This window comes from Sesamum indicum, linkage group LG6, assembly GCF_000512975.1.
Source record: "Sesamum indicum cultivar Zhongzhi No. 13 linkage group LG6, S_indicum_v1.0, whole genome shotgun sequence".
Classification (NCBI taxonomy): Eukaryota; Viridiplantae; Streptophyta; class Magnoliopsida; order Lamiales; family Pedaliaceae; genus Sesamum; species Sesamum indicum.
In genome coordinates, this window is record NC_026150.1 from 17661369 (window position 1) to 17687996 (window position 26628).

A 26628-nucleotide genomic window follows, 5' to 3' on the forward strand; every position below is an offset into this window, starting at 1 on the left:
TCATTTGTTGGGATTTTTTAATCCAAATTGGGGGGGGGGGGGGGGTTGTGATTCTATCTTTTCTGGAAGTTAAAGACTCTGATGGAGAAGGCAAAAATGAAGGCGAAGAGCACAGCTATTCCAGCGATGATTACAGCGACATACCCCACGAAGTCATGTCTGAACCCGAAATAGTTTCTTACAAATTCTTCAACTGTTTGATCATTATCATCCAGCTGAGCTTTTATGTCTCCAAATTGTGAGGCAACCAATCCATATAGTGTCCAAGAAATGGGACAAACGTAATAGTACCATCTCCACCACACTGGGATTCTCTGTCACCAAATGCAAGAAAAATGATTTTTGTTTAAGCCCATGAATCTCTGTTACTGATACATGCATTTGAGGGGTGATGTTCTGTTGCAGATGCCACATTCACATCATGTGTATGTGATATATAAGTCGTGTGGATTTTATATACGTGGTGTGCGTATGTGAAGTGAAATATGGAACATGGTTTTGCATGAGGATACTTACTGTCTTGGGAATGATGAATCCGGAGAAAAGGTTCCATAATGCATAGAATGCTGATGAAACTATGGCGGCTATGTTGTGGTTTGGAGTTACGGCCACTGTCATCATTCCGTACAATGTGAAGTACAACAAGGTGAAATACATGAAGAAAAGGTACCAAAGGAACTTGGCAACGGTCCACTCGAATCCGATCATTGCATACACGATGACACCGTACACGAGTGTCTGAATGAGAAGGTTAGGGAGTTCAACCACAGCCTGCAGAACAAGTAAATTGATGACAATGCTACGTTATTACATATTCATTATAGCTTTTCAAGATGTTCTTGCATGGATTAGTGATATTACCTGTCCAAATGCATATGGCAGAGCTGAATACATCCCTGCTGCTCTTTCTCTGTAGAAGACCGTTCTCTCGATGGCAACAACTGGTTGAACTGATGTAGCATTCTGTACTCCAAGAAACAGAACAGCAGCATACATGGAACCCATTGCATTAAATATATCTTGCTGCTTTTTCCTGCAATCATGCATATGAACATATTGAGGGATTATCAGTTCAGTAAAATATTTTGCAAGACTGCAGTTGATTTTGGTTCCGATCCATATACAAACCTTTTGGAGCCAAGATCCCAAAAAATAGTTCCAAACATTATGGCTATGAATGTTGTAAACAGCAGTCTGACTGCAGTGTATGGGGGGTTTCTCCAGTATGACCAATGTTGTTTCCATAGGCAAGCCATGCATTGTGTCCAGAAAGATTGAGAATAATGCGTTTGGAAGTATAGATCTTTTGAACCTGGGGCAGGTGTGCTGAGTTCCTTGATCAGTGCTTTGTTTCTCCTGAATTATTCATCAAGGAGGTTGAAAATAAGTCAGCCCCTGTGTGGTTTTGCTGACATTTGCATGATGATAGATTTATCACATATTTTCTAGTATTACCTGTAAAGTTCTGAGTTTCTGTATACTTCAGCAAAATTAACGCCAAGAGCTGCTTCTTGTGCTTCTGAAGTTACTTCCAGCATCCACGTAGCTGGATTATAGCCATCCTTGATTTTACTGATTCCATCGATCCCCTGTGGATAGGCCAATATAAAAGCATATTATTGTTACTGAGGATAGTGTGGCAGCTCAAATACACCTTTTAATAATTATCTTACCTCAAAGAATTTGATGAGCTGAGAAGAATGCCGGCCTAAAGGACCCACGTATATCTCTTCACCTCCTCGTTTGAGTAGTAGTAGCTGCATTTATTTATAGCTCTTTACTTGGTATGGTATAGAAGACAGATCAAAGAATGTCGGCCAGATACGTACCTCATCAAAAGCATCAAAAATGTCAATGCTTGGTTGATGAATGGTGCAAACCACAGTTCGACCTGTGTCCACCGTGTTTCTCACTGTTCTCATTACAATTGCAGCTGCTCTAGCATCAAGTCCTGAAGTTGGCTCGTCCATGAATATAATAGAAGGATTGGCCACAAGTTCGACTGCAATAGTTAGCCTCTTCCGCTGCTCAGTGGAGAGACCGTCCACACCGGGCAAGCCTACGAGTGCATCCCTCAATGGAGTAAGCTCAACAAGTTCCATAACCTCTTCTATGAACATCTGTATGTAGTTCATTTATTGGTCTGGGGTCAGTAAAACTTCTGTATCATTTTTTTCCGTAATAATTTCAAGAATATATTTAACAAGCAGAAAGCACCGTTCGTGTTGCAGCGTCAACTTCAGGAGGCAAGCGAAGCCAAGCAGAAAACTGCAGGGACTCATAAACTGTAACATGAGGTGAGTGAATGTCAGTTTGCTCACAGTATCCTGCTATACGTGCAAAGGTTTCTTGCTTCTTTGGGTACCCTGATATTGTGATTCTCCCATCAATATATCCTCCTGTTTTCCGACCTGACAAGACATCCATTAGCGTAGTCTTTCCTGCCCCACTAATACCCATCAGGGCTGTCAAAACTCCTGGCCTGAAAGCACCACTGACACCTTTCAAAAGCTCTAGTCTCTCCTCTTGTATGCCATGAGCCTTCATTTCCTGTGAGCATAAACGTGATTTAGATAGGTACAATCTAACCAGTATAAGTAGATTATTATTGCACTATGTGGAGACAATAACTGAGGGGAAACACAGAAACATGGAGAAGCAAGAACTAATGTGAAATCCTAAATTATATGGAGGTTGCTCATTTGGCACTTCTATCAGGTGAACTTAAATTCTCAGGGGAAAAAGAAGTTACCTGTGGCATATCTACTGCATAATGGATATCATCAAATGTCATCGAAAGAGGTTCAAAGGGTAAAATCATTCCTCTCTTCCTACTTGGATCGGCATTACTGATGCTGCCCACTCTTGATGACATAGATCTTGCTGATACACTCCTCTGGACATCATCTTCCCTCCCTGCAAATATGTTATCATTTGAATTAGTTCTAACTACTTTGGATTAATTGTAAATTACCCATAGCACCATACAAAGTGAATTACTTACCAGAGGTTCTCTTTCCTCTGGATGACAGTTCAATAGGCTCGATTCTTTTGCTTGCAGTCCTCTCTGCTAATGTTTCTTCTGATAGAATAGCTTGTGGTTTCCCCAATGCTGCATTCGATATGCCAACTTTTCTCATTTTGATCTAAAAATAATATGACTGAATCATATGAACATGTTGAAAAGAACACATACGGTTGAGATAAGTTAGAGCCAATGTCACTAGGAAATTGAATAGAAATGCATATCCAATAATTGCTCCTAGACCAATCCAGTACCAACGTGCTTCTGGGAAAATCCCTCGAGCCTTTAAGATTGACACACCAACTGGTTCCGTTGCGCCAGGAGGAATCTGTAAACCATATGTTTCATTGATGTTAATTTGCTTAGATCATCGCCTTGTCCTCCATAAACTCCAAAATATACAGAAGATTCTTACATGGCTCCAACTCTTTCCAAGAAATTCATTCACCGCAATGGCATTCTGCCCGTACATCAAGGGTGAGAACCAGTAACCCCATATCCACCAACTTTTAATATTATCTGATAGAGAAGTAGGTATAGCTTATCAAATTTTGATCAACACGAGGAGTAAAGCATCCAGTGTGATATAAGGTCTTAGTATGCTATGTATGGATTTCTCTAAATATATTGTTTCAATACCTCGTGATAAAATGAATCCACCTAAGACAAGAACTGTGAGTAATGCACATGATCCAAATGTATTTGCAACTATGATGTTTCTTCCTAGTGCACCCACCAAACGGAACAGTCCGCCAGCCATTTGATTGATGACTATAAGCAGAAGCAATTGTTTGAAAAATCTGCAATCGGAAGAACTGAGAGACTAAGAATCTGCATACATTTTATATAAACATATTAGTGAAGTACAAAGAATTTACCTTCCAGCATCAGAATCATATCCAGTGGGATAATAAGTCAGTCCCACCCAAATGGCAACTTCAACAAGTGTGATGGGAATTTTAAGGATCCATGCTGGTAGAGAATATGCCCATGGAGGAAAAAACAGAAGGTCGCGTTGCTTGTAAAAAACCGGAAGTTTGAGAATGCTGAGAGCTAGCTCTGAGAATCCGTTGAACATAATCATTATAAGGGCATAAAAGAGAGCACCCATGTAAATTCCACCATCAGTTACTGTATTCTTAGGCATCTCAGTGCGCAGAAATACTGTCATTGATATGCTACCCATAAGGATAAGCTGCAAAGGGTAAAGAACATTGATTATGCTCAAACCAAACACTCAGACATAGATATTTGCAATTATGATTGATGTCTAATAACACTTCTACATCCACTTACTTGTATCAATTTGAATATATAGACGAACGAATTCCTCTTCATCAGCAGAAATTCTCTAGCTACACAGGCTTTTAGAAGTTCCTTCTTGCTAACGCCGTATTTAACAGTGGTAAGGGCATCACGATGGCTCTTTTCCTTGTCAAAAGGAACAGCAAGCTCATCACCAAGCTTCCGCCCGACATGGAATGACTGAAATGCTTCAGAAAACTCCTTGGAAGACACATAACTGTAAGGCTCATCTTTGTGTATCCGATACTGCTCTTGATCTTTCTTTGACGTCACCTAAAATTTCCAACGGCAAAGAAGTTCCAATCATTTCCAATTTCTTTAAGGCTGTCTGAGAAAGTAAAAGGAAATGATGGAAAGCACATAAGGTTTACTTCTTGCAAAAAGTCTGCTACTCCTTTTCTCTCAGGACATCTGAAACCCATAAATTCAAAGAATTCTAGTACGTGTTCACGGGGACCTTGATATACAATCTCTCCATCTGATAAAAGGATTATGTCATCAAATAAGTTATACGTCTCTGGTGCAGGCTGCAGGAGTGAGATTACAGCAGTTCCTTGTAAAATGTGGATGGATTGCCTTATTGAATTCACTATCTGGAAAGTTGTTGAACTATCCAAACCAGTCGATATCTCATCCATAAATAGCGCTCTTGCTGGCCCAACCAGCATTTCCCCTGACATACATTACAATTAAATTCATCAAGTCCCCAAGTCTTTACATATTCTGATGGATCATTAAGGTGAAAAAATATAGCTCCCAGTGAAATAATACTACCTGTCGTCAATCTCTTCCGTTGCCCTCCAGAAATTCCTCTCACCATTTCATCACCAACTAAAGTATCAGCACAGACCTCAAGCCCCAAAATCTGTGAACGGAAGTTACTGAAGATATCAAAGTGATTTGACGTACATCTTTGAGGCAAGAGGACGGTATTTTATAACTTGTTACCTTGATTATGTAATCTGTGACGACACTTGCGTCCTGCCCTTCAATTGATGCTGCCTGTAGGATGAAAGACCAAGAAGATATATGATGAGTCGTCTGTGAAATACAATTTATGGCTGATAACAAGCATGATAAGAACTTTTCCCTTAAGCTAATCATAACCTTCATGAAAATATCAAGATCAGGGTCTGGCTTAATGTTTGCTTCCTTCTCTCTTCTTGACAACTCGGCCAGCATTTCTGAAAATTTCAAAAAGAGCAATTAATATATACTAATCTGTATGATTGCAACATATGATTTAGAAGAAAGTGAAATTCTTACTGACCATAACGAGCTCCAACTCCTTGACATCTTGCCGAAAAAGCCAGTGTTTCTCTAACTGTCAATTCTCCTATATGCAGATCATTCTGACTAATGTATGCTGATGTCCTTTGTGGTACAAACTCTTCCATCTCATGACCATTGTATGTTACTCTTCCAGATACCTGTGGAACTCAGTACAAGTGCATAAAATTTAGAGGTGGAAGTCGTTTTCTTATCTTTCCAGTTCAACATTATATTTCTTAGGATACTGCTTCAGATCATCAACATTTGTAACTGGGAGATCTGTTTCCTTACTTTTAACTCTGGATCCAGTTTTCCAGCCAAGGCTAACAGCAATGTGGTTTTTCCGGAGCATGGCGGCCCTAAAAGCAGCGTCATTCTGCAAACAGGAGTGATCTTGTTGAAGGAAAAGATCAACTAAAGCTTGGAACAACTAACAGAGGAATAACAGGTACAAAGGGTTGGATTTAAGTACAAGAGCTAACAAAACTGTCTGCTCACCTGCCAGGTTTGATGATTCCACTGACATCATGCAGAATTGGTAGTGGTTTCTTCCTACTTGGAAGAACATGAAGATAACTCAAGAAACCCTGTACATAATTAAAGCAAATAGAGACAGAAAGGTCAGATATTCAGGCCAACATTGTTTTGATGGTAATATGTCTGAATGAACTGAATCACCTCCAAGATATTAACAGTAAAGTTGAACACAGTAGGCAGAGCTCTGCTGCCAACATATGCTTCTGCATCAACATTCAAGTGCTCATATCGGACTTCAATTGTCGGAAAATCAAGACCGACCCTGGATCAAATTTCAGAAGAAGTGTAAACTAACAACATTATGCATCAAAGTTGATATCCTAATGCAGAAAACATCCCCAAGAATGAGATGAACAGAATTCAGCACATCTCTTCTTGAAATTACCTCTGAATACGTTCCTTGAGCTTCAGCAAAAACTTCTCATTGCCTTCCTCTGCAATTCTCAGCAGCCTTTCTACAAGATTCTTTCTTTCAACAAGTCCAAGATTCTTTATATCGATTTCTCGTGTTTTACCCTCTTCTTCTGTAAATATGCCTCTCCTTATACGAAGATTTGTCGGAAGTTTCTCCAGCGCCGCCCACTTCAATGCCTCTTCATCGTCAGCCTCCCTAGAAGACCTCGAAAACGCTTCCATCCCAGTGTTCCTCCATATATTTGAACTACTTAAGCGTGCGCTACTAACTCTGAATATGTCACCACCTTCCATCATTACTTCATCAAACTCCCCTGAAGCTGCACTGGACAACTTCCACACCACCGAAACGAAGCTGAAACAGCTATTTGCTGCTCTGTCTCTGTCCTGGGATCCTTTTATAGGTAGTGATATGGCAAATTGTATACATTAATTATTCACAATAAAATAGTAATTTTTCCAAACACGTATGCTAAACTTCATGGAAACTCATAAACATGACATATACTATTTTAGTACGTGCTGTGAGCTATGTCTTGAAAATGCTCATGATGCCAAACGTTTTCGCCTTTTATGACAGTTAGTTGTTGCCTTCAGAATCATCATCTGTCTCCACTACTTGACAGCTTCTAGCTTTCTTCATAGATTCCCATTTCACCTAATCCTTTTTTCTTTTCTCCACCCTCTACCTTGCTTTGTTTACAATTCATCAACATTCATTAATCCCACTTACAGCTCACTTTGTGTTCAAGTAAATCATTGATTATTGAAGCAAAAATCTATCTTTCGAGACGGACCACTTGTTTCCGTCTCAAATAGTAAAGTCAGGTAGACATAGAACCAACAAGATGTTGTTGCTTTCCTGGACTGATCCTCTTTCCTCGTTGGTTCAAAAACTATAGGATTGTGGCTGTCCTCTCCCCCCTCAAATGATGCAAAAATCTCAGTGTCACAGAATCCGTGGGGGATATGTTGTGTGTTGAATATTAGAAAACTAATCTGAATTTGTGAGCAATCATATTTAAAATAAAAGCCAACTGGATGTATAAAATAAGAGTGTGTCACATGGTGTGTGGATTTCTTATTTCTGTCTGCCCAAGAATAAGCATATGCAGCATATTGATTGAGAGCTAGAGACCGCATTTCCTTCCTGCTTGAAATGACATCACATCCTTCAATCAAAATGGTGTGAATATTTTGCTGAAGCCTCTCATTCATCATGGCTTACGTTTTTGCACTTACACCCTTCTTTTGCCACAGTTTTTGACACGGGTTCACAATTATAGTATGGGGAGATTTCCATTACACGCCCCTTGGAATTCGGGATATTGCTGAAAGGTCCCTCACTTTTGGATAATTGTACTAATAATCATACTTTATGTTATAAATTTCCTTTTGACTAATCTGGTTTTACGCGGAAACATCTGATTTAAATCTCTGTTCCGTTATTTGTCTCATTTTATGTGTGTTATTATAATTTATTTATCGTTGCTAGCTATATTGATATATTGGTCGAATGAGGTATTATTTAATGTATCGAGGTGAATTATTATTTGCTGTTATTAGTAAAAAAAATCTCTACTAACGAAACTTTGAATTCGTTTGGTACTTTTAAATTCAAAATATTTCAAATTTATTCGTTCCAAATAAGAATTATGTTTCGCTAAAAATTGATGAATTTTAAATTAATTCCAATATGAAATTATTTGAATTTTTTTTTATTGTTGTCTTAACCCCGAACCCTACATCACAATTGTCCTCTAGTCGTAAAGAATCTTCTCCACCTCGAATATGAATTTATTGGGGGAAGAAACATAAAAAGAATTATAGAAATAGGTCAAATTGTCTGGAAAATAGATTTAATTTAATTGATAAAGTTGAAGTTCATTATATAAGTAAAATGTTATTTTACTGTATAGTAAGCATTGTTTAAATTTAATTTATTTAATATTATTGAATAATGTTGTAATTATCTTTATTAGATATTGATAATTAATAAAAATAATTGTAATCGATTTATTTTAATTAATAATAATTCATTAGTACGATTAAAAAAAACAAGGTAGAAAGGAAGTATTGTCAAAGGTATTTAGTCAAATACATTAATGTTAGCTTCATGCAAGCTGGGTCTGTCTCCCTTCTAGAAGTTACATGTCAATTTTTTTTTCTTTTTCTTCTTTGAATTTATGTATAAAATATTATAATAAAATTTAATTTAATTAATAAAATTAAAATTTCATAAACATTATAATTATGGAGTCAAATCCTATTAATATATATACGACTGTTGGTGTATTATAATAATAATTACTGAGTTATTTTAATAATAATTATTAATTTTTACATATATATATAATATTGATTGTTGATATGTTAATCGGTACAGTTATTAATTATTAAATTATAATGTAACTTTAATCGATTCGTTAAAAAAAAAAAACAGTCTCATAATTAGCATTTCAAGAATGATGCAAATCATGCAAGAGAGTGGGAAGATTATGAGTCGTTAATTATAAACACGACAAGCATGAACCCGATATTAATTATATCTGGTGAGATGGGGGGTAATCATCTGGATCCATGCATGATCATCATGATCATAATCATGATCGTGATCATGATCATGATCTCAACCCTCCACTACAAACCCTAGTGTGTACTAAATCCCATTGAATCCTAAGAAGATTTGTCGGTTCAAAGTCAACTTAAATATCATAAATAATAATTTAAAATAGTTTTAATTTTGGGTACACGCATCCCTCTTAATTATGTGTGCATGTGCATGTGCACCTACGTTACAGTACACTACACACCTCTTCTCAATTTACCTTTGACTTTTTTATTTCTCATTTCAATTACTAAAAACTAATAAATTATTTATACTTATAGTATAATAATAATAATAATAAATAAAATAATTGCCCCACCGGGATTCCCAAGATTTTCCGTAATTGCAAAAGGCATCTGGCTTTGGGTTGGGATTCCCAAAACTTTCTCTAATTGCAAATCGAACCCGCAGTTATCCCAATACCTTGTCTGAAACCGTGGTATGGTATAAAAGTTATGGGATTCCTACAAGTCAGCAGTTATTTGGTATGGTATAAAAGTTATGGGATTCCTACAAGTCAGATTTTATTTTATATAAGTTTATTTATAATTTAGCTGACATTTTGAAATTTTTTATTTATTATTATGAAGCCAGACAAGATATTCATAATCTTTTTCAATGCTGATTTTGCTCCACGCAATTTCTTTCGATTTTGGAGGAATATATTTGATACATCAAACCTTAATCACCACAATCTACATAGGGTTCTTGACTGCGTAATGAATTGTAACTAACACGTTCTTCTTAGCTAACTTGCAAGATCAATGGGTCTTGTTCGATTGATAAGGTTGTTGTCTTATAATTAATATGTTGTGAATTCGAGTTCCACGAATCTGGGTACATGTCAATTTCTATAATAATTTTATTATTATTATTATCTTATTTTAACGTATTCGTCGTTTTAAATTATTGATGTATTGATTTAGTCATGTAAATTTAAATATATTAAATGATATCATGGAATTAAAATTTTAGGGCTCAACTCTATTCATTTGATTAAATGAAAGGTGGGCGAAGATTGGACAGAATTTGTAAGAAGAATATTGTATAGGGTTAGGTTTACGTGTCCTGACTCAAGGAGGAATCTTATTAACTGATACTACTCCTATTAATTGCCGAATTTTATATATAGTTGAGATCATCATAAACTGTACTACCTGATTAATGATTTGTCTAATTAAGCTTAATTTGTCATTAGCATTAGCAACAAATGAACATGAGATAGAATCATGGAATATGCTAATTGTTCTTGCTAATTATTGGATTATTCAGGCATAATTTGAGGTAATTAGCATAAGATTCCTTTTCTTTCTTTTCTTTTTTATTTGCATTAGCATAATTTTTTTTTTAATTTGAAGTAAGAGCGATGAACTATTATTAATTAAAATAAATCGATAATAATCATTCATGTCGAATATCAATATCTAACAAAGACTATTAAAACAATCATATCCTGATCAATAGTATCGAATAAACTAAATTAACAAACACCTACTATTACAGTAGACAATACCTACTGTGTAATGAAAACAACATCCCTGCTATAAATACTATTACAACAATCATATCATGATCAATAGTATCTAATAAACTAAATAGAAGTAGGTAGTTGCATCAAGTTGTGGGCCTTCTCTGATGCAGTAAGGAGTCAGCACTACAACCCAACCCAATTGGCATTACCTACCCATTTGGTTGTGATTTCATTTTCAAACGAGTGTTTGATTTTTTTGTACGAGAATTGAGAATATATTTGAATTGTTTATTTTTAAATATAAGTATATAGGTGTTTAGAAATAAAAATGTGTTCGGATACAGAGTAATTTAACTCAAAATATATAGGCATTTTATAGATATTAGATTTAGAAATTGTAGTATAAAATGACAAAATTGGAGTTGAGCACTTGAGAATGGCATCTTCAGTTGTAGCCCTATAAAAATTGGAAATATGGCACAGAACATTTCAGTAGGAGTTGGGCTGCTGCCATTTCCAAATTCTTAAGCAGTAAAAAATGAAAATGAACCACTTGAAACCAACAACCCACACGAGAAAACAACTGTCGTAATAAAAAAATAAATGAAGTTGATATATTCTATTTATTATTTGGATTTCTTTGGCAATAGCAAGAGAGCGTTTGTAGTCCAACGGTTAGGATAATTGCCTTCCAAGCAATAGACCCGGGTTCGACTCCCGGCAAACGCATTTTGTTTTTCTGTTTTTTGATCTGAAGTTTCGAACATTTTGCCCAGTGTTTTTTTTTTATCATATCCTACATGAGAAAAGAATATATATCCGAGACTAAGCAATGATTTTAATGCCTCTGAAAAGAATTAACTAGTGCAAATGTTTGAGCTTATTTGTTTATCTCTCTGCTCATGAAAGTGAAACTACAGCAGGAACTCAATCAAGCATCTCATCTCTAGTACTAGTTCTTGGCTTACTTCACACTTTATGGACATTAATTGTATCAGTTTGATGCACATAAACATCACTTCATTTCGTTGCAAATTACTTCATACCGAAGAATTTCGACCTCTTTGGTCCTTACCTCATTCCATCTAAGAGAGGTTTCTGTTCAACCCCATCCAAATGGTTGGACCAAATTGCTTAATCAATCCATCTTCAAGAAGCTTTTCAGCTTCAACTTCTGGAAGTGTGACCGAGACCACTCTACTGCATGCCCCGTCGCCTCCTGGTGATGGAAGGATAAGTATCTGCCCTGCTCCAGCCACTGGCTCAATATAGTACGACACACGAAGTGGGCTTGAATTCTCCTCAAAGATTGCAGAATATGAGTCCACGTTCTCCAAATTGGCACATATCAAACATGAACCATTCATGCATGAAGGATTCTTTTCCCAGTTTTCTTGTTCCAACCACTCAATCAAGTCCATAACCTCATCTCTATCTGTCTTTGAAACCGCTTCTTTGATAAAACCGGCAGCTCTAGATAGGTCAGTTTCTTGTATTCCATCTCCCTTCACCCTGTTATAAACCATGCAGTTCCCAAAGAAGCCCTTCTCCAAGCCTAGCACTTTCCGCACGTCCAAACATAAAGACATGTCGACTAAGGCACTCTTCATTCCCTTTACCTTGCTGATACGTGTCCAGAATAGAGCAGCCAGGGCTTCAAATGGGGTCAGGCTCTGTTCAGAGTTATGTGCATTTGTAGCTCTAGCCATGGCAATGCAAATTTTTACCATTTGTTGATTGAAATTTAGTGTAATAGTCGTTTGTTTTGTTTCGGATGCTTGAACTGAATTTTCTTTAGCTGATTTATAGTGGTTGATCGAGTGAAAGTTTCTGTTCTTTTTTCCTGTTCTTGGAGGTGGCAAGGGGTGGAAGAAAGGTGGAGCTATAATCTCACCATGCAGCGTCACATCAGCCCATGCTTTGATCATCATGGCCGCGCAAGTAGGATCAGAGAGTAGATGTGTGCAGCTCAAACCTATTGCTAGTCCACCACCCTCAAATTCAGTGATCTGGAAATAAAGTGAATTCAAAGAGAAGTCCAATTGGTATTCAATCAAAAAGCATTTCTCTGTATGCTAATTCTTCCATACCTGAACATAAAAGGTAGACCAGAAGTATGGCCTGTGAAACATGTCCTCCCAGTGAACTAGCTTGAGCTCTTTTTCTCTATCCACATTCTTCAGCCACTCGTCAATGGTCCCTTCCACTCTTGCTTCTACCATTCTTACCCCTGAATCGTTGCATTTGATCGTCCAGTCTCCTTCTGACGTCCTCAACAGTCGTCCTGTAACTACTGGAAAAGCAGATAGCATAGCAGATATCGATTCTCTAAGCTTCTTAGTCAGTTCTCCAGCCCTTCTCCTTGTTTGAAGACTATAATAGAACACTACACGAAGATGATTATGTTCCATTACTCGATCAAGAATTGATAGAGGGCTGAATTGTCCAGCTTGCACTGGTTTAGTGCTGCTCACCGTTCGTTTACAGATAAATGAAACTTCAGCCATTGAACAGAACTTTTTAGTGGTATCTGGTGTGATATTGAGTTTGTATCAGTATATGCAGCATTTGTCGGTTCTTTATTCGTGGGGGGAGGGGAAAAACCCATCCCATAATTGCTGGGAAATGAATTTCTCATGACTTATTGTCAGTTAGGTAGCATGCCAGACTTTTGTTTCATTGAGTCAAAAGCTTTTGATAAGAGCAATTGCCACAACTGATTTTAGCTTTTCCAACCAATTTAGGTGAAGTTGCCTGCCAAAACATCTCTTCTGCCTCATAGATATACTTCTCCGTTGCTGACTTAAACTACTTCTTATTCTTTTATGAAGTCGAACAATATATAAATATTGGGTTCCAAAAAAACTTCTTAATTCACTCAGCCTTGGCTGTTTATAAGTTGTTTTGAATTTTTTTGTAGATTATTAACTTATTCTGGAAATCCGACGTAATTAACACTAATATTTATGATACATTCTGTCTATATACCCCGTCTCAGAAATGCTGTTTGTTGTGTGTCAATAAGCTTATAGTTAGTCCAAAAATGTCAACTTTACTCTTTACCTGCTACGTGCTACGGGACAATGTCTAGGAAATGAGTCATTTTCACCTCTAGAAAGAATCGAGCCAGCTCTAAGAACGACAAAGAATAATACAAAGAAGGGGCTTTCATTGTGTTCCTTCTCAGTTTCTCAGATGATGCATATGAGAAAAGCTCAAAGCTCCTATCTTGCTATAATATTGAATCAACGTCATTTTCATGTTTGTCCTTTCTTGTAGACTTAAAATTAACCTTCTTCTTATGTATTGTAAGTTGCATTTTTATGAGGTCTCTCCAAGATTCATTTTTCACTCCAACTTTACTCAGGAGAAAATTATGGGAGCTAACTGTTGTGTTTTTGTGAACAAGTCGAATGTCGAGATGGAACTCAGGGTTTTCCTCCCACCAGCGCGGCCTGATAAATACAGGAAAATCATCAGGGTTAAAGCTGGTGAAGTGAAATTCTTGAAGACTACAAAGTTGTGCTGTGAGGACTCAGGGCCCGAACAAACTGCTCACCTGATGATTTTCGTCAGTGGAGTCTACACCGGGGCGACCCTATATCCATCTCATATCAAGAAGTACGCAAAAATCCTTGGCTATCTGGACGACAACGGCCTTGTTGACATCAAAGGCATCAGCATCAGATTTCCCACCTTCTGTAGGCTGATCAAGTATTACAGCTTCCCAACTTTTTCAATACTCTTTTAGTCCAAATTTTGATGTAACTACTGCAGTTAATATTCATATTGATTTAGCTATTTTGTTCTTCTTAGGCGAAGCTGGAATATGGTCCTGTTTCTTAACTGAAAGGTTGGCCTACAGAAGACTATATATATATATGTAGTTCATCACCTTCAGAGTTCTGTATGCCGTTTTCTTTCTATATTCCAACGGCATTAAATAAAGCATATGGATTAATAATGGAGCTACAAGCCTACACGTGAATGAAGCACGGTCTAGCAACGGTGAATGGTTTATGCAAATGTAGTAGCAAGTGTACACCAAGAAGCCCCTGATATCGTATCGGCTATGGGTTCAGCTAATTTGGTGTTATTTCTCTGTGTTGTACGCCTGAAATGGCCGTATTTTCGTTTGTGCTTGTTATTCCGGTGCACTTCTATTTAGAGTTAATTGTGTGAAAATCCATTTATACAATGTGACAAAGAACTGTAAGTCAGAGCAACCAGACAACTATGCTGTAGGAGGACTTAAAACTTGTGTGCATATCCTGGAGTTACATAATCATTGTACCAGTATTACTTTAACTATGTAATAAGCAAGACGAGATCAGGTCGAAAGTAAAGAATGAAGTCTTAAGAACTTATACTGCATATGTGCAAACTTTTGCAAACAAAATAATAAAGAAAAAATCACAAAATTGTATACCATGAGGAGGAAAAAGGAAAGCTAATCCATGTAGAAATCATTTGAATTTTTTCAAGCATCCTATCCAATTCTTGATGTTAATGAAAGCTTCAATAAAAAGAAATACAAAATAAAAGAATAACAAAATAAGAGAAATAAAGCTGTTTGTGTGTGTGTGTGTGTTTCAGAATCTAGAATTCATTAGCTTGCAATTCACAGACAATTTCGGACCAATTTGAAGCAAAACTAGAAATGAAGAAATGGATACAACACTTGTCAAAAGGAACTATGCGTCTTCAGCACGAAAAACTAAGAACCGTATAAAAGTTACAGCAGGCAAATGGCCGCCCCACCTGACAACTCCAGTTCTTTATATAGCGGAACGGCAGTGAAGGGCCCGTCTTCATCTGCAGTGTAGCACGAAGAACCAGAGGGAGCCTGAATCTGCTGAAACCGATCCGCATCGCCCCGGACTCCTCCGATCTTCACTCCTCTTCTTTTAACACTGTAGCCAAGGATATTTGCGTGAATCCGGTATGTGATCCGCTTACTTTGATCCGAAACTTGGGTCAAATAGTTCGCTTGCTTATGTATATGCGTCCACGCAGAGATCTTTGGCTATCAGGGAATGGAGGAATGGAGATGAGAGGTGACCCCGGATCCGATTTGAATCGGTTTCAACGGGTCTCATGTTCACTCTTGCTCTTGAAGTACTCTAATGTAGGGTTTCGAGAAACATTGTTTCAAAAGTTGAACTCTTGATATGATAGAATATCACTTGATTCATGATGATAGGTATAAATAAATCTTGTTCAGGGTTATAGGAATTTCCTATTCATGTGATGCATATTATATTCTTTGAAATTTGATATTTTGTCCGTCTGTTTGGTTATGCTCTGTGTTTTTAAGGCTTGCAGGTATTAAGAAAGATTAGACGAAAAGGAATGGTTACTAGGAAATAGAACAATTGTAGGATGTGTATAAGTTTGAATATATTAGATGTTGTGTGTTTCAATATCAACATACAATATCATCAAATTCAGACAACACATACAATTACTGAAAAGGGGTCTGATTCTCAGTACATATAATGGCAAAAGCTGGAAGGAAGTGGTATACACTGTCACTTCAATATGGATGGAATATCAGAAAAGTAGGGGATGTTCCTTAGCTGCAGTACTTTGCTTTCCTCTTGACTTGCTGCCATGGGATCAAAGAGCCCCTGATCAGGGATTTGTAAGCGTTGCTTTATACCCCCCCAGTCATCGTGAGAACAGAACTTGCTCTGAGGCCACCGGCAGTCTTGTAGACTGATGTTCTTTAAGGGCTGAGCTCAGGTTCTCGATGCCCTATTTCTCAAGGCTTTTGCCCAAGATGGTAACATCCAGAATCGACATGTTTGTGCTTCTTGCACCATGAGGACTTATGGAGTGAGCTGCATCTCCAATCAAAACCGCATTGTCCCAATAGAATTGATTTAATCTCTCACTATCATATATGGCATTCAAGAAAGGCTCTTTGGTTTCACGCATTACTTTAACCAGTTCAGGTATCCAGACCTCTGCTGCTTCATACATCTTCTCAATCATGGAGTTGCTAACATTTGTGGTAACTGAGTTTCCCTGAGTTCAATCATCAAAGTAAAAACATGGACTAAACTCTTTATGTTCAGTTATTATCTATTTTGGGAGTGAACTGAATCTTTACAAGCTTCAATACATCAGGTTTTCGACTAAGATACCTCAATTTGAACCACGAATGTAAGAGTAGAAAATATGTATACCTTAAAGTCTGGCTCTTGTTGATTAAGATACCAGATCCAGTTGATTCTTTGGTTGATTAACTCGTAAAAGATGGCATGACCTTCTGAACCTATGTCAAAATAGTTACAGTTCCCAAGATCAGGGTGTGCGTTCTTGAGTGCCAGTGTGGTTTCTGACTTCTCATTGCCCGCCAGTGTGGTTTCTGACTTCTCATTGTCCGAAAAATCAAAGACCCCTTTCCATGCGCAATAACCTGAACATCTACGAGACGTATCCTTTCAGGCAACAAAACGCTGGAAACCCAAAACTTGTTTCAGAACAAAAACACACAAAAAGCAGTGAGTTAGTTACAAACCTCAGTTTAAAGTTCGGAAGTATTTGCGTATAGAAAGAGATGCAACCATCAGCAGCAACAAGCAAATCACCAACTAACTCGACTGTTTCATCAGTTTGGAGCACTTCAGCTCGCACTTTTACTCAAGTTTTATTGTCGGAAATGCCAAAGGAGAGACACAAATGTTCCCAAAGAAACCTCTGGTGGTAAGGAGTAGTAGAGAGTGCTATGGAGATCAGCCAGTGAACTGCTCTAAAATTGAAAGTCTGGTTTCTGGTCAGCGTCCGTGTAATTTTCTTCTAACCATCTGTTGCTTGTTCCTATATTCAAGTAATGGTATGACGCAGAAAACTTATTTGCTTCAATTCTTTTTCAAGTGATTGATTAAGGTCTAATTTCAATTTTTCCAAAATAAACTTAGCTGTTTATATTCGAATCTTTTGATGGACAATAGTGACTCTCCTTTCTGGGATAAGACGTATAGTTGCAGACTACTGTAAATGTTGAATCATACGAGAAAGAAGCTTAGTGGCTAAAAATTATTTTTTCATTTTATAAAATCAATTGTTTTATAGGCACACGAGTCCTAATTAAAAAGATAAATATTCCCCTCAAGTATCAAACTTCTTCATCACATTTACCACCAAGAATTCCAGTATTATCATTTAGACCATGACCAACATAATTTTTCATTTCTCAACGAATAACATTTCACTTTAACTACTCATCAAAACCGTAAAAAAACCACGTCATAAAGTTTCCTTGTCCATTTTGATGCACGCAGTTTCTGCAGTCCTGAATGGAGAAACGTAACTTACGTGCTCAATAGTCATGGGCAGAATGATCCTTTGGAGGAGTTCAGATTGTTTTATCCACGGCTCGATGAGTTTCAGAGATACCGTTTCAAGTCCAAGCCCAGCACCAGTGGCACAACTATTTGGAGGAGAGCATGTCTTCTCCAGCACCACCACCTCCCACCCAGCAGTAATCAGGGCGTATGCACAAGAAATCCCTGCTATGCTGCCTCCCACAACCACTGCTTTGCCTGCCTTCCTGTTTTCTTCATCTCTGTGCAAACACTGTTTTTCTGTGTGTTTTGACTCTTGAGAAAGGTTGGAATCTATAAAAACCAAGAACACTTAGTGGAAGAGTGCACATCAGGAATTACCATATGGCTGCATTCTCATTGAACTGTTCACACATTGATCCAATTATAAAATTAGTCTGAGTTTAAAATGAGGGTTGTGGCATAATAGCATGTGAAGATTTTGGCAGGTAGCAGACGAGCTCTATGATTTCATTTCACGGAAATCTTTTTGCTTGATTAATTATTCATTGATAATTCTATCATTATTGTATTTATTTCAGTCCTAAATCAAGTGATAGTGACATGCATTATCTGGAATTTATTTCATAAAGTATAATTTCAATCTTTTTTAGAACTTTAAAACCTTTTCAAAGAGCTATGATTGCTTTAGCTCGTAAACACTTGAACTAAGAAAACTTATGCTTTATCTCACAGCTTGATTATCCATTCTGCAGTTGATCCTTATGTTATTGCTTCTAGATTGTATCTGAATTACATAACTCATACCACTTCAAGTTACATAAAAGACAAATATCATAACAACGGTCCACAAGAACGGTAGGTCAATGCTCCAATGGTAGCATACTGTTACCCAGTATAGAAGGAATGTCGTGTAGAAAAGGCATGTTCTTTTGCTGCAGCTCCTCGCAATCGTTTTGGCTTGCTATAATTGGATCAAAGGACTCACGATCAGGAAGGACTAGACCTTGCTTGATACACCCCAGTCTTCGTGAAAATAGAACCTGCTTTGAGGTGACTGGCAGACGAGTAGATTGATACTCTTTGAGAGCGGAGTTTAGATTTTCGACTCCCCATTTCTCAAGACATTTTCCCAGGACTGAAGCATCCAGTATGGACATGTTTGTGCTTCTCAAACCATGAGGAGTAGTTGGATGAGCTGCATCTCCAATCAAAACGACATTGTCCCAAACAATTCTCTCTAGAGGCTCACTGTCGTATATGACATTCAAGAATGGCTCTTTTGTTTCTCGTATTACTTTCACCAATTCAGGTAACCAGACCTTCTCTGCTGCTTCGTGCATGGTTCTAATCATCTCATCGCTAACTTTCAAGGTTACTGAGTTTCCCTGATTTGACCACCAAAAGATACCTTACACTTGGGACAAATCTACCAAGTACAATATGTAAATCATACAATTTGTACCCATGAACAAAAGAACGAGTAGTAGAAAGTGATGGTGTAACACGATCATCATCAAGAAGCCAGATTCAGGAGATAAAAAATAAAAGAGAGGGATAATGAAATCATTTCAAACCTACAATATATCACTATTGTATTTCACTCGAGCTTAACTATTTAGCTCCCTGTCTCAGTTGTCCAGAAGTTTTTATAGAAGCAGGGCTCTTCTATGAAAATTGTGAAATTTATAATCCTACAGCCCTTGCTTGAACAAAAGAATAATACATTACGAATAACATTTCAATATCATGTTTTGGTGGTAGTACTCAAACAGAAATCATTCAGAAATGTAGATTGAAGTTAGAATATACCTTAAGTTGTGGTTCTGGTTGATTAACATACCAAATCCAGTTTATCCTTTTGCTTAACAGCTCATAAAACACAGTGTGAGTTCCTGAACCAAGGTCAAAATATAAGCATTTCCCAAGGTCAGGGAAAGCCTTCTTAAGTGCTAGAATGGTTTCCCAGTTCTCATTGTCTGAGAAATTAAGCACCCCTCTCCATGCACAATAACCTGAATATCTAACAAAAATGTGTATTTTATTTCAAGAAACAAAATCCTAAGTTTCAGTTTACTAAAACAACCACGGTATCGGTCAGTTTAGCTCACTAACCTCAATTTAAGGTCAGGAAAGAAATGCTGACGTATTGAAGAGAGACAACCATCAGCCGCAATAAGCAAATTGCCAACTTCTTCAACTATATCACCAGTTTGAAAAGTTCTACTCTTTACTTTCACATAAGTTTTGTCATCAGAAACGGAAAAGGAGAGGAATATATGTCCCCAGCGAACGATCTCTGGTGGTAATGCACTGTATAGAAGTCTATGCAGATCAGACCAGTATGCTGCTCTAAAATTGAAGTTCTCATCTCTTGTGAGCATCCAGTTGGTCTTCTTCTCCCCACCTGTTGCCTGGTTCTATAATGAACAAAAATTCCAGGCAGAAACAAATGAATTTCCCACTTGAAATCATTCCAACAGTTTACTTTGATGAAATGAAGGAAACAGTAAAAGCTAATAAGATCCAGACATGGCATGTACTGATAACTAGAAAAATTTATTTTCACGGAGCTAAAGCTCTAATGCAAACCCCAATCAACTATATATCAATATGGATATACTAATTAAACGGGTATATATCAACAATAAGACAAAGCATGCATAGTAAATGAAGTATCAAATTATTAAGCTTACACATCAGTACAAAATGCAACCCTGAATTTAAGCAGGATAGACTTAATCAGTTCATAGTGAAATTAGATTAGCTATACTCTCTCCCAGTCCATCTTTGTTTCTTGTTCTTTTCATTTTTCAGCATGTGTACTGGAAAAAGAGGCTAAACATTGCCCAATAATATCACAATCGGCACTAATTCACACAGAAATTGCAAGATAATGAACTTTTAGATTCAGACACAAATTTGACATACCTATAAATTTCTACAGCAGTAATTAATTGGCATGATAAGTTAAAATTACTATAGCAGCCAAACAAAAATGGATACTTGATTAATTCCCCTATCTTATCTCCTATACAAATCCTTCTAATAGTCCTACTACGAGTAAACTAAACCAAGAATTTCATGAAAAATATGAGAATCGTCCACTTCTCCATTAAGTAAATTCTTGAAAGCTTCGTTCACTGACTTGATCAATCGTGAGTGGCAAGGTGGTGAGCTCAAGGATGCCGGGTTGCTTGAGCCATGACTGAATGACGTTCTGTGCCAAAGGATCGAGTCCGAGTCCAGCACCGGTGGCGCAACCCGTCGGAGGTGAGCATGTTTTCTCCAGAACCACCACTTCCCACCGGGCGGCGATCAGGGCATGTGCACAGGATAATCCTGCTATGCTGCCCCCCACCACCACCGCCTTCCCCTTCCTCTTCTCTGCCTTCATCCTGAGCGTTTATGGGTTCTTGATTTCAAGACTTGAGGTGGGAGCTAGAAGACAAGGGCGCAAATAATTCTTTGAGGACTGCACAAACATCATCTACACGTGTGTGAATCAAGATTCTAAAGATTTTTCTTTTTTTTGGGTTTCGTTTTATTTCATACCATTTTGATTTTTCCAGCCTTGTTTCTTTTTACTTCTTCAATGCGTTTGCTTGCTTTTTCACCTAAAATCTTAACCCCACTGTTTTTGCCGTCCAGGACACAAATGCTTTAGATTAGTAAATCGAGAACATCGGTAATAATCGGCATGCTAACAATGAAAGCGCAATTCTGATTACAGAAAATGTTAATTTTGCCATCAACTCGGAATGAAAGCACAAATGTTGGAAACTGGGGCTGCAAGTCATTGTATAAGCATAACAGGGTTTTCCCTATGAATTATAGTAGAAGTCAATAAAATGAAAGAAATTGTAGGTTTTACTGCCCAAAAGAAAGAAAAGAAGAAAACGAGCCAGATAGACACAATAACGACCCGCCTTACATTCCATCGAGCAATATTTATGGTCAGCTAGAGATAACACATACATCTCTGAACCTAAGACGACCTTTTTCAGCCTATGACAGTGGCATTTGTGTTGGATCCGTTGCATGCCACCTTGAGAAGAAGGAAGGTGGTGCTATCTTGTATACATAATGACATTGGGTGTTCTGGCACCTTACCTTGGGTTAGGTGCTGGTGAGTAACCTGCTTATCATCATTCATTCATTCTGACCTTCTCGTCAAATATACTGGCAACATGATGTCTGGTTGAAGTTTTATTTCACTATGTTGTCAACAAAGGGACATAAAGCAGTGTGATGTGTTCCATATGGCTGCCCACTTCTATTATTTTGCAGTCTCTCTTCTTGTGCAATGTGAACTAATTTCATTTCTGGATGTGGTTTAGGTACAAAGCTGTCGAATCATGTGCTTGATACTTACTGAAGCAGAATGTGGCTTTAGGTGTACCTGCATGTACAGACAAAAAATGAACTCTACAAGAAATTTGGATTTGAAATCACCGATACAATCCATAACTATTTATACAAATATCACCCCACCAGCCTGGTATGTTGTTACCAAGTTCATTAACCAATCTCAAACAAAGAAATAAGCATTTGGTGCCAGTGTGTGATTGATTACCATGTTTCAATCTCACAGTATCTGCCTGACAGGTTTTTCGTTGTATAACAATGTCATTGCTGTTCAATTCTATTTTACATATCTAGTTAGCAAAATTGGTTTCAGTTTTGTGTCATTCTGAGCTTTAAAAACACACACAACCCCAGAGAAAAAGGTTTAATTGCTGACCAAATGAGAGCTTACACTCCCCCACTCACCAGATAGCAAGATTGTAATCCTGGAGAAGGTATTCTCACAGCTTAAATAGAAAGAAAATCAATCTACAGCTATATTTTATGATCCTGTTCCTGTACAAAAGGATACAGTGTTTATATAAGCAGATAGAAGCTATCGTCTCAATCTTTACAAGTAAATCAGCTTTCTGGTTGCTATTACCATATCCTAATACAAGTATACACAAGCTTAGCGTCAAGCAATTTATGCTTCAGCAGCAAATGTGAGTTATACACAGCTCCAAAGCTCAACTGATATATACATTGGTCTGCTAACTTGGAGCTGACTTAATGGTTCAATATGCCACACCACCAGAAAAGCTATCTCCGTCATGAAGTAGAGATTCTGTTAGCCAATAACCATCCCAGGAACCACCAACTCTCTGAAAACAGGAAATTTTATGAGCAAATGCTTTGGAGGGGTGTACCACAACTAATATTCAGTTTAAATGGAGAAAGAAAATAAAAGATAGGTAGTAATGAAATAGTTTGGATAGATACTAATCAGCTGATCGAAATGCTTAAAAAATACATTTTAAGAATTTGCAGCTCTCTCAGATGACAGAACCATATCTTTTAGGCACTTCATAGAAACATCATGCACTTGTGCAGGCTTTGGCTAGGAAAGTGCATGCATACAACCAAGGGCTAGGATACACATCAGATGAGATAATTTTTTCTATCTCAAGTTCCTCTCCCCAACACAGTATGGGATCCTACACAGAAACCTTGTTTCCAAATGAAAATTCCAACTCATCTCTTAACATCCATAATGATAATATGCCAGCTCTTTCTGATTGTAGTAGTTGGAGCTTCCAATCAATTCTATATCCATAGAAGAGAGATACTAGGAAGAAAACATGTCTAGTAATCAAGGGAAATCAAACAAACCTGCACCATTGTAAATTGGAATACTTCTTCTTCTTCAGGACGAGTTCCTCGTACCCACACTCGCTGCTTATAGCAATTCTGTTTCATATATGCTGGTCACTAGGAGAAAGATGAGTAAATACATAGGTTCCTAAGATGGAAACGTGAACTGACTGACCTCCTTAACATTTAAACTGCTCAAAATCTTTCTTTCCCGGTGACCAAGTAGAACTCGATAGCTAGAATGGTGGAAGATCCGCCGAAATCTCTCGAACTGTCACATTATCGGTTAGCAACTAGAAACAGAAGTAACATACAACAACTCAGATTGGTATAATGATTGTACAGTTTAAAATGCATCTGCCATCACTGTGGTTTTACCAACTACTGATCGACCTATCTTTAACACCAAAAGAAAGAATAAAAACACATCACATGTAAGTAAAAATTAAAGATGTACTAACCTGGCCTAAATCAAAGAAGGGGCCAAAATAGGTAGATCTCTCAAAAGGATCAAATCCCGCGAACTGTACGAGGACATAACAATACTGTCATGATAATATCTAGCTGAAAAGCAAGAAATCAAAATCAAGCCAAAAAAACAACAAAACCCACAAACCAATGAATTGAATTATACCCTATACATGACTTCAATGCCATAATCAGGCCGAGGTTGGTCATTGAACATCAACGCATCAAGTTGGTATCTCACAGCTTCCTCTGCACTAAACTACACCAACGAAAAGGAAAAGAACTCATCACAGTGTTGTAAAGATGGCAGTATATAATAAAAAGTTTCCAGTTTGAAGCTTACACCCAATCTTGGACCAAAAGGCCTTTTCCGACGAGTTTCAAGCCTGCAAAAATGGAGATTAAGATACTTTTAAGCAATAATGTAAGTCAGCTAAAACTAATTAAATACAGAACTGAGCAAGGCAGGACACATCTAATAACACATGGCACTAACACAGTAACACTGGGCCATTCTTCCCATATTTAACTGAAGTGAAGCAATCGCAAAACAGAATGGATTTAACGTCCTTCAGTTTAGCAGACAATAAGGATTAAAAAAGAAGTATACGGAAACATCCATGAAATAACCGAAAAAACCCCATTTAATCTTTCTGAATGAGAATCTAGTCTATAATCCCATGCTTCACGGAGTAATCGGGTCAAATTTCAAACTTTTGATCCATGTCCAAAAATGCATGGGAGTCTGCAGTCAATCCTTAACTCCTGTTACGGAAATTCGAAAGATTACTATTTTAACAGCAGTCTCAACACGAATACGAATTCATATATGCATACAATAACCAACTACGGCACCCATATGAACATCTCCACCTGAAACATAATCAACAAATTCCCAATCTCAATAAAAATTACTTATTGACAGCAAGCTGCCAAGAAAATCATACATGATACGTAAACAGAGAGCGAGAGATACCACTCGGGGGGAAAGAAATCCGGGACGTCGGCAGCGCAAGCTCGGAAACGTAGGCTCAGAGGCTTAGAAGCGTGGAACTGCACGGAGAGCGGAGACGCAGCAAACGACATCGTTTCCTTCTGTCGACTGGTCAAATGAGACAATACACGGCGGGGAAGAATCAGAGAAGAGTGGCGCTGTTTTGGCGTTGCGAATAACGTTGCCGCCGCCGCCGCGATTCTTGAAATCTTTTCGCGGAATCTTCAAACTATTGCCGGAGTACCAAATCCGAATCTAAGCATGTAGTACTAATTTTATACGTAATATGTCTTTTTTTTATCAATTAATTTAATAATTTAAAACAAAGATATTTACTCATAAAAAGGAGAGTATTATTATTTCCCTGTTTTTAATAAATAAATATTTGTTTTGAAATATATTTTTGATGATAATATATAGTTTATTAATTAAATATATTAAACCGACGTATTTTGTTCAGTTTCAAATTCCACAATCCCAGCTGCTAGACCTCAATGAATCGCCGCCCTCCTTCCTTCCGTCCCCTCGCCGTCGCTGCCATCTCCGACGCCGGCATGTCTTATCGTCCCTATGTAATGACCGCAGCTCTAAACTCTCTCCAAGCGAGATTTTAAGTAGACTACCTCACACGCCGCAACTGAAATATCTCGCCTGCAATTTTTCCCTTTTCTTCTAACGTTGTTTTTTTTGTATCAACTAATTGAGCATCCAAGTTCCAATTAGGAATTGACTCGTTCTAATTCTAGTGAACTTTTCGTAAATTCCAATTTTGAGGATTCAGTTGTAATTAGTCAAGTTCAGAGTTAACGTTTTCGTTATTACAGTTCAGAGGAGGGCGTCCGCATGGGAGAAGCTACTCTGAAAGACCATTCCGTCCCGCAAGCGGGGAACGCGGGGAATTCGTGTCCGGCGATTCCCACTTCCGTGCAGTTCAAGACGCCAACCGCGGTTTCCGACCCAGTTATAATGCTGTTCCTCCACCACCTCAATATGTAACGGGTCAGCAGTTGTATGGACCTGGATCACAATCGTACCGGCCAGGTCCGCCTGTCTCGCAGCAGCTTCCTGGGCCGCGCCCCTATGGGCAACCACGGCAGGTGGGACCAGCTTTTGGTAATTATCAGCAGTTTAGACCACAGCAAAGGCCGCAACATTTCAGGCAAAGGGCCCCTAAGCCTCTGGATTATCGAGATTGGGAGTATGCAAAACCGGGGCCACCTCGTCATTGTGGTAATTTTTTGTGTCATATGGTCTTTCCGTGAATTTATTGTTTTGTATCTTTAGCTATGAACATTTTGAGTTACAGTAGAAGCTTGAGCTGATTAAGACGATGTTTTGTGAAACGTTGTATGATGTCATTTTGGTTTATTTACTAGAACTTTTATACCTATTCCTTTGAGTAGTACTTACTAAATTGCCAGGCTTTTCAGTTTGGGATTCAAAGATCAAATTCTGAATGACGCCACACATAATTATTTTTCTTAGTATCAAGTTTGGAATTCTGCTTTGTTTCACAAGTCGCCTACTATCTCGGTCGACTACAATTTTTCTGGGTTAAGTATTTCTCTTGATACCTTTATG

General features: G+C 37.8%; 6 protein-coding genes, 1 non-coding gene and 1 pseudogene across 8 annotated transcripts in view; 3 read left to right on the top strand and 5 right to left on the bottom strand.

The window, feature by feature from the left end:
- On the bottom strand, nucleotides 38–7290 carry LOC105164820 (pleiotropic drug resistance protein 1-like). Of its 2 annotated transcripts, XM_011083606.2 has the most exons (24): nucleotides 6525–7276; nucleotides 6281–6401; nucleotides 6101–6189; nucleotides 5894–5978; nucleotides 5601–5760; nucleotides 5438–5514; nucleotides 5279–5332; nucleotides 5105–5195; nucleotides 4702–5003; nucleotides 4322–4603; nucleotides 3904–4220; nucleotides 3665–3825; nucleotides 3441–3544; nucleotides 3197–3353; nucleotides 3005–3112; nucleotides 2753–2916; nucleotides 2218–2550; nucleotides 1830–2120; nucleotides 1674–1757; nucleotides 1456–1589; nucleotides 1129–1356; nucleotides 862–1033; nucleotides 517–771; nucleotides 38–314 (listed from the first exon to the last, which is right to left on the bottom strand). In XM_011083606.2, exons 1-24 carry the CDS (start codon nucleotides 6848–6850, stop codon nucleotides 54–56), a joined length of 4356 nt encoding a protein of 1451 aa, XP_011081908.1. In that variant the 5' UTR covers nucleotides 6851–7276; the 3' UTR covers nucleotides 38–53. The 2 variants fall into 2 exon arrangements, with proteins under 2 accessions (XP_011081908.1, XP_020550291.1); XM_020694632.1 differs by having other exon boundaries at nucleotides 5279–5514; nucleotides 6525–7290.
- TRNAG-UCC lies at nucleotides 11290–11361 on the top strand. Its single transcript has one exon. It is a non-coding gene; the product is annotated as a tRNA-Gly (tRNA).
- Nucleotides 11446–13397, bottom strand: LOC105164822 (protein ECERIFERUM 26-like). The gene is made up of 2 exons (XM_011083607.2): nucleotides 12723–13397; nucleotides 11446–12641 (listed from the first exon to the last, which is right to left on the bottom strand). Exons 1-2 carry the CDS (start codon nucleotides 13137–13139, stop codon nucleotides 11718–11720), a joined length of 1341 nt encoding a protein of 446 aa, XP_011081909.1. The 5' UTR covers nucleotides 13140–13397; the 3' UTR covers nucleotides 11446–11717.
- LOC105164823 lies at nucleotides 13838–14848 on the top strand. The gene is made up of 2 exons (XM_011083608.2): nucleotides 13838–14346; nucleotides 14449–14848. Exons 1-2 carry the CDS (start codon nucleotides 13892–13894, stop codon nucleotides 14480–14482), a joined length of 489 nt encoding a protein of 162 aa, XP_011081910.1. The 5' UTR covers nucleotides 13838–13891; the 3' UTR covers nucleotides 14483–14848.
- On the bottom strand, nucleotides 15037–18276 carry LOC105165068 (annotated as a pseudogene).
- LOC105164824 (6-hydroxynicotinate 3-monooxygenase) lies at nucleotides 18665–22784 on the bottom strand. The gene is made up of 5 exons (XM_011083609.2): nucleotides 22698–22784; nucleotides 21073–22326; nucleotides 20040–20344; nucleotides 19737–19947; nucleotides 18665–19312 (listed from the first exon to the last, which is right to left on the bottom strand). The coding sequence occupies exons 2-5, from the start codon at nucleotides 21319–21321 to the stop codon at nucleotides 18788–18790; spliced, it is 1290 nt and encodes a 429-aa protein (XP_011081911.1). The 5' UTR covers nucleotides 21322–22326; nucleotides 22698–22784; the 3' UTR covers nucleotides 18665–18787.
- Nucleotides 22740–25172, bottom strand: LOC105164825. Its single transcript, XM_011083611.2, has 7 exons — nucleotides 25030–25172; nucleotides 24397–24439; nucleotides 24220–24312; nucleotides 24047–24109; nucleotides 23761–23856; nucleotides 23604–23681; nucleotides 22740–23095 (listed from the first exon to the last, which is right to left on the bottom strand). Exons 1-7 carry the CDS (start codon nucleotides 25137–25139, stop codon nucleotides 23009–23011), a joined length of 570 nt encoding a protein of 189 aa, XP_011081913.1. The 5' UTR covers nucleotides 25140–25172; the 3' UTR covers nucleotides 22740–23008.
- LOC105165069 (carbon catabolite repressor protein 4 homolog 6) overlaps nucleotides 25170–26628 on the top strand; it is a gene marked incomplete in the record, with an annotated part of 8150 nt that continues 6691 nt past the window's right edge. Inside the window, 3 exon segments of the mRNA XM_020694223.1 lie at nucleotides 25170–25310; nucleotides 25508–25619; nucleotides 25872–26277. Of these exon segments, the coding sequence (XP_020549882.1) occupies nucleotides 25542–25619; nucleotides 25872–26277 (484 nt within the window).

Bases quoted from the DNA above. Each gene is read 5' to 3' on its own strand.
- LOC105164820 (XM_020694632.1), bottom strand. From the start codon at position 6,850: ATGATGGAAGGTGGTGACATATTCAGAGTTAGTAGCGCACGCTTAAGT. The intron at 1,357-1,455 runs GTAATACTAGAA...TGAATAATTCAG, and splicing joins AGAAACTCAGAACTTTACAG to GAGAAACAAAGCACTGATCA. The intron at 1,034-1,128 runs GTTTGTATATGG...GCATGATTGCAG, and splicing joins TGGGATCTTGGCTCCAAAAG to GAAAAAGCAGCAAGATATAT.
- LOC105164822 (XM_011083607.2), bottom strand. From the start codon at position 13,139: ATGGCTGAAGTTTCATTTATCTGTAAACGAACGGTGAGCAGCACTAAA. The intron at 12,642-12,722 runs GTATGGAAGAAT...CTTTATTTCCAG, and splicing joins GGTCTACCTTTTATGTTCAG to ATCACTGAATTTGAGGGTGG.
- LOC105164823 (XM_011083608.2), top strand. From the start codon at position 13,892: ATGTTTGTCCTTTCTTGTAGACTTAAAATTAACCTTCTTCTTATGTAT. The intron at 14,347-14,448 runs GTATTACAGCTT...TGTTCTTCTTAG, and splicing joins ACCTTCTGTAGGCTGATCAA to GCGAAGCTGGAATATGGTCC.
- LOC105164824 (XM_011083609.2), bottom strand. From the start codon at position 21,321: ATGAAGGCAGAGAAGAGGAAGGGGAAGGCGGTGGTGGTGGGGGGCAGC. The intron at 20,345-21,072 runs GTCAGTGAACGA...TGTTCATTATAG, and splicing joins TGCCACTCACGATTGATCAA to AACCAGGCAACAGGTGGGGA. The intron at 19,313-19,736 runs GTATATTCTAAC...TGGTCAAATCAG, and splicing joins AACCAGAACCACAACTTAAG to GGAAACTCAGTAACCTTGAA.
- LOC105164825 (XM_011083611.2), bottom strand. From the start codon at position 25,139: ATGTCGTTTGCTGCGTCTCCGCTCTCCGTGCAGTTCCACGCTTCTAAG. The intron at 24,440-25,029 runs GTATCTCTCGCT...CCATTTTTGCAG, and splicing joins GATTTCTTTCCCCCCGAGTG to GCTTGAAACTCGTCGGAAAA. The intron at 23,857-24,046 runs GTTAGTACATCT...ATAATGTGACAG, and splicing joins CCTTCTTTGATTTAGGCCAG to TTCGAGAGATTTCGGCGGAT.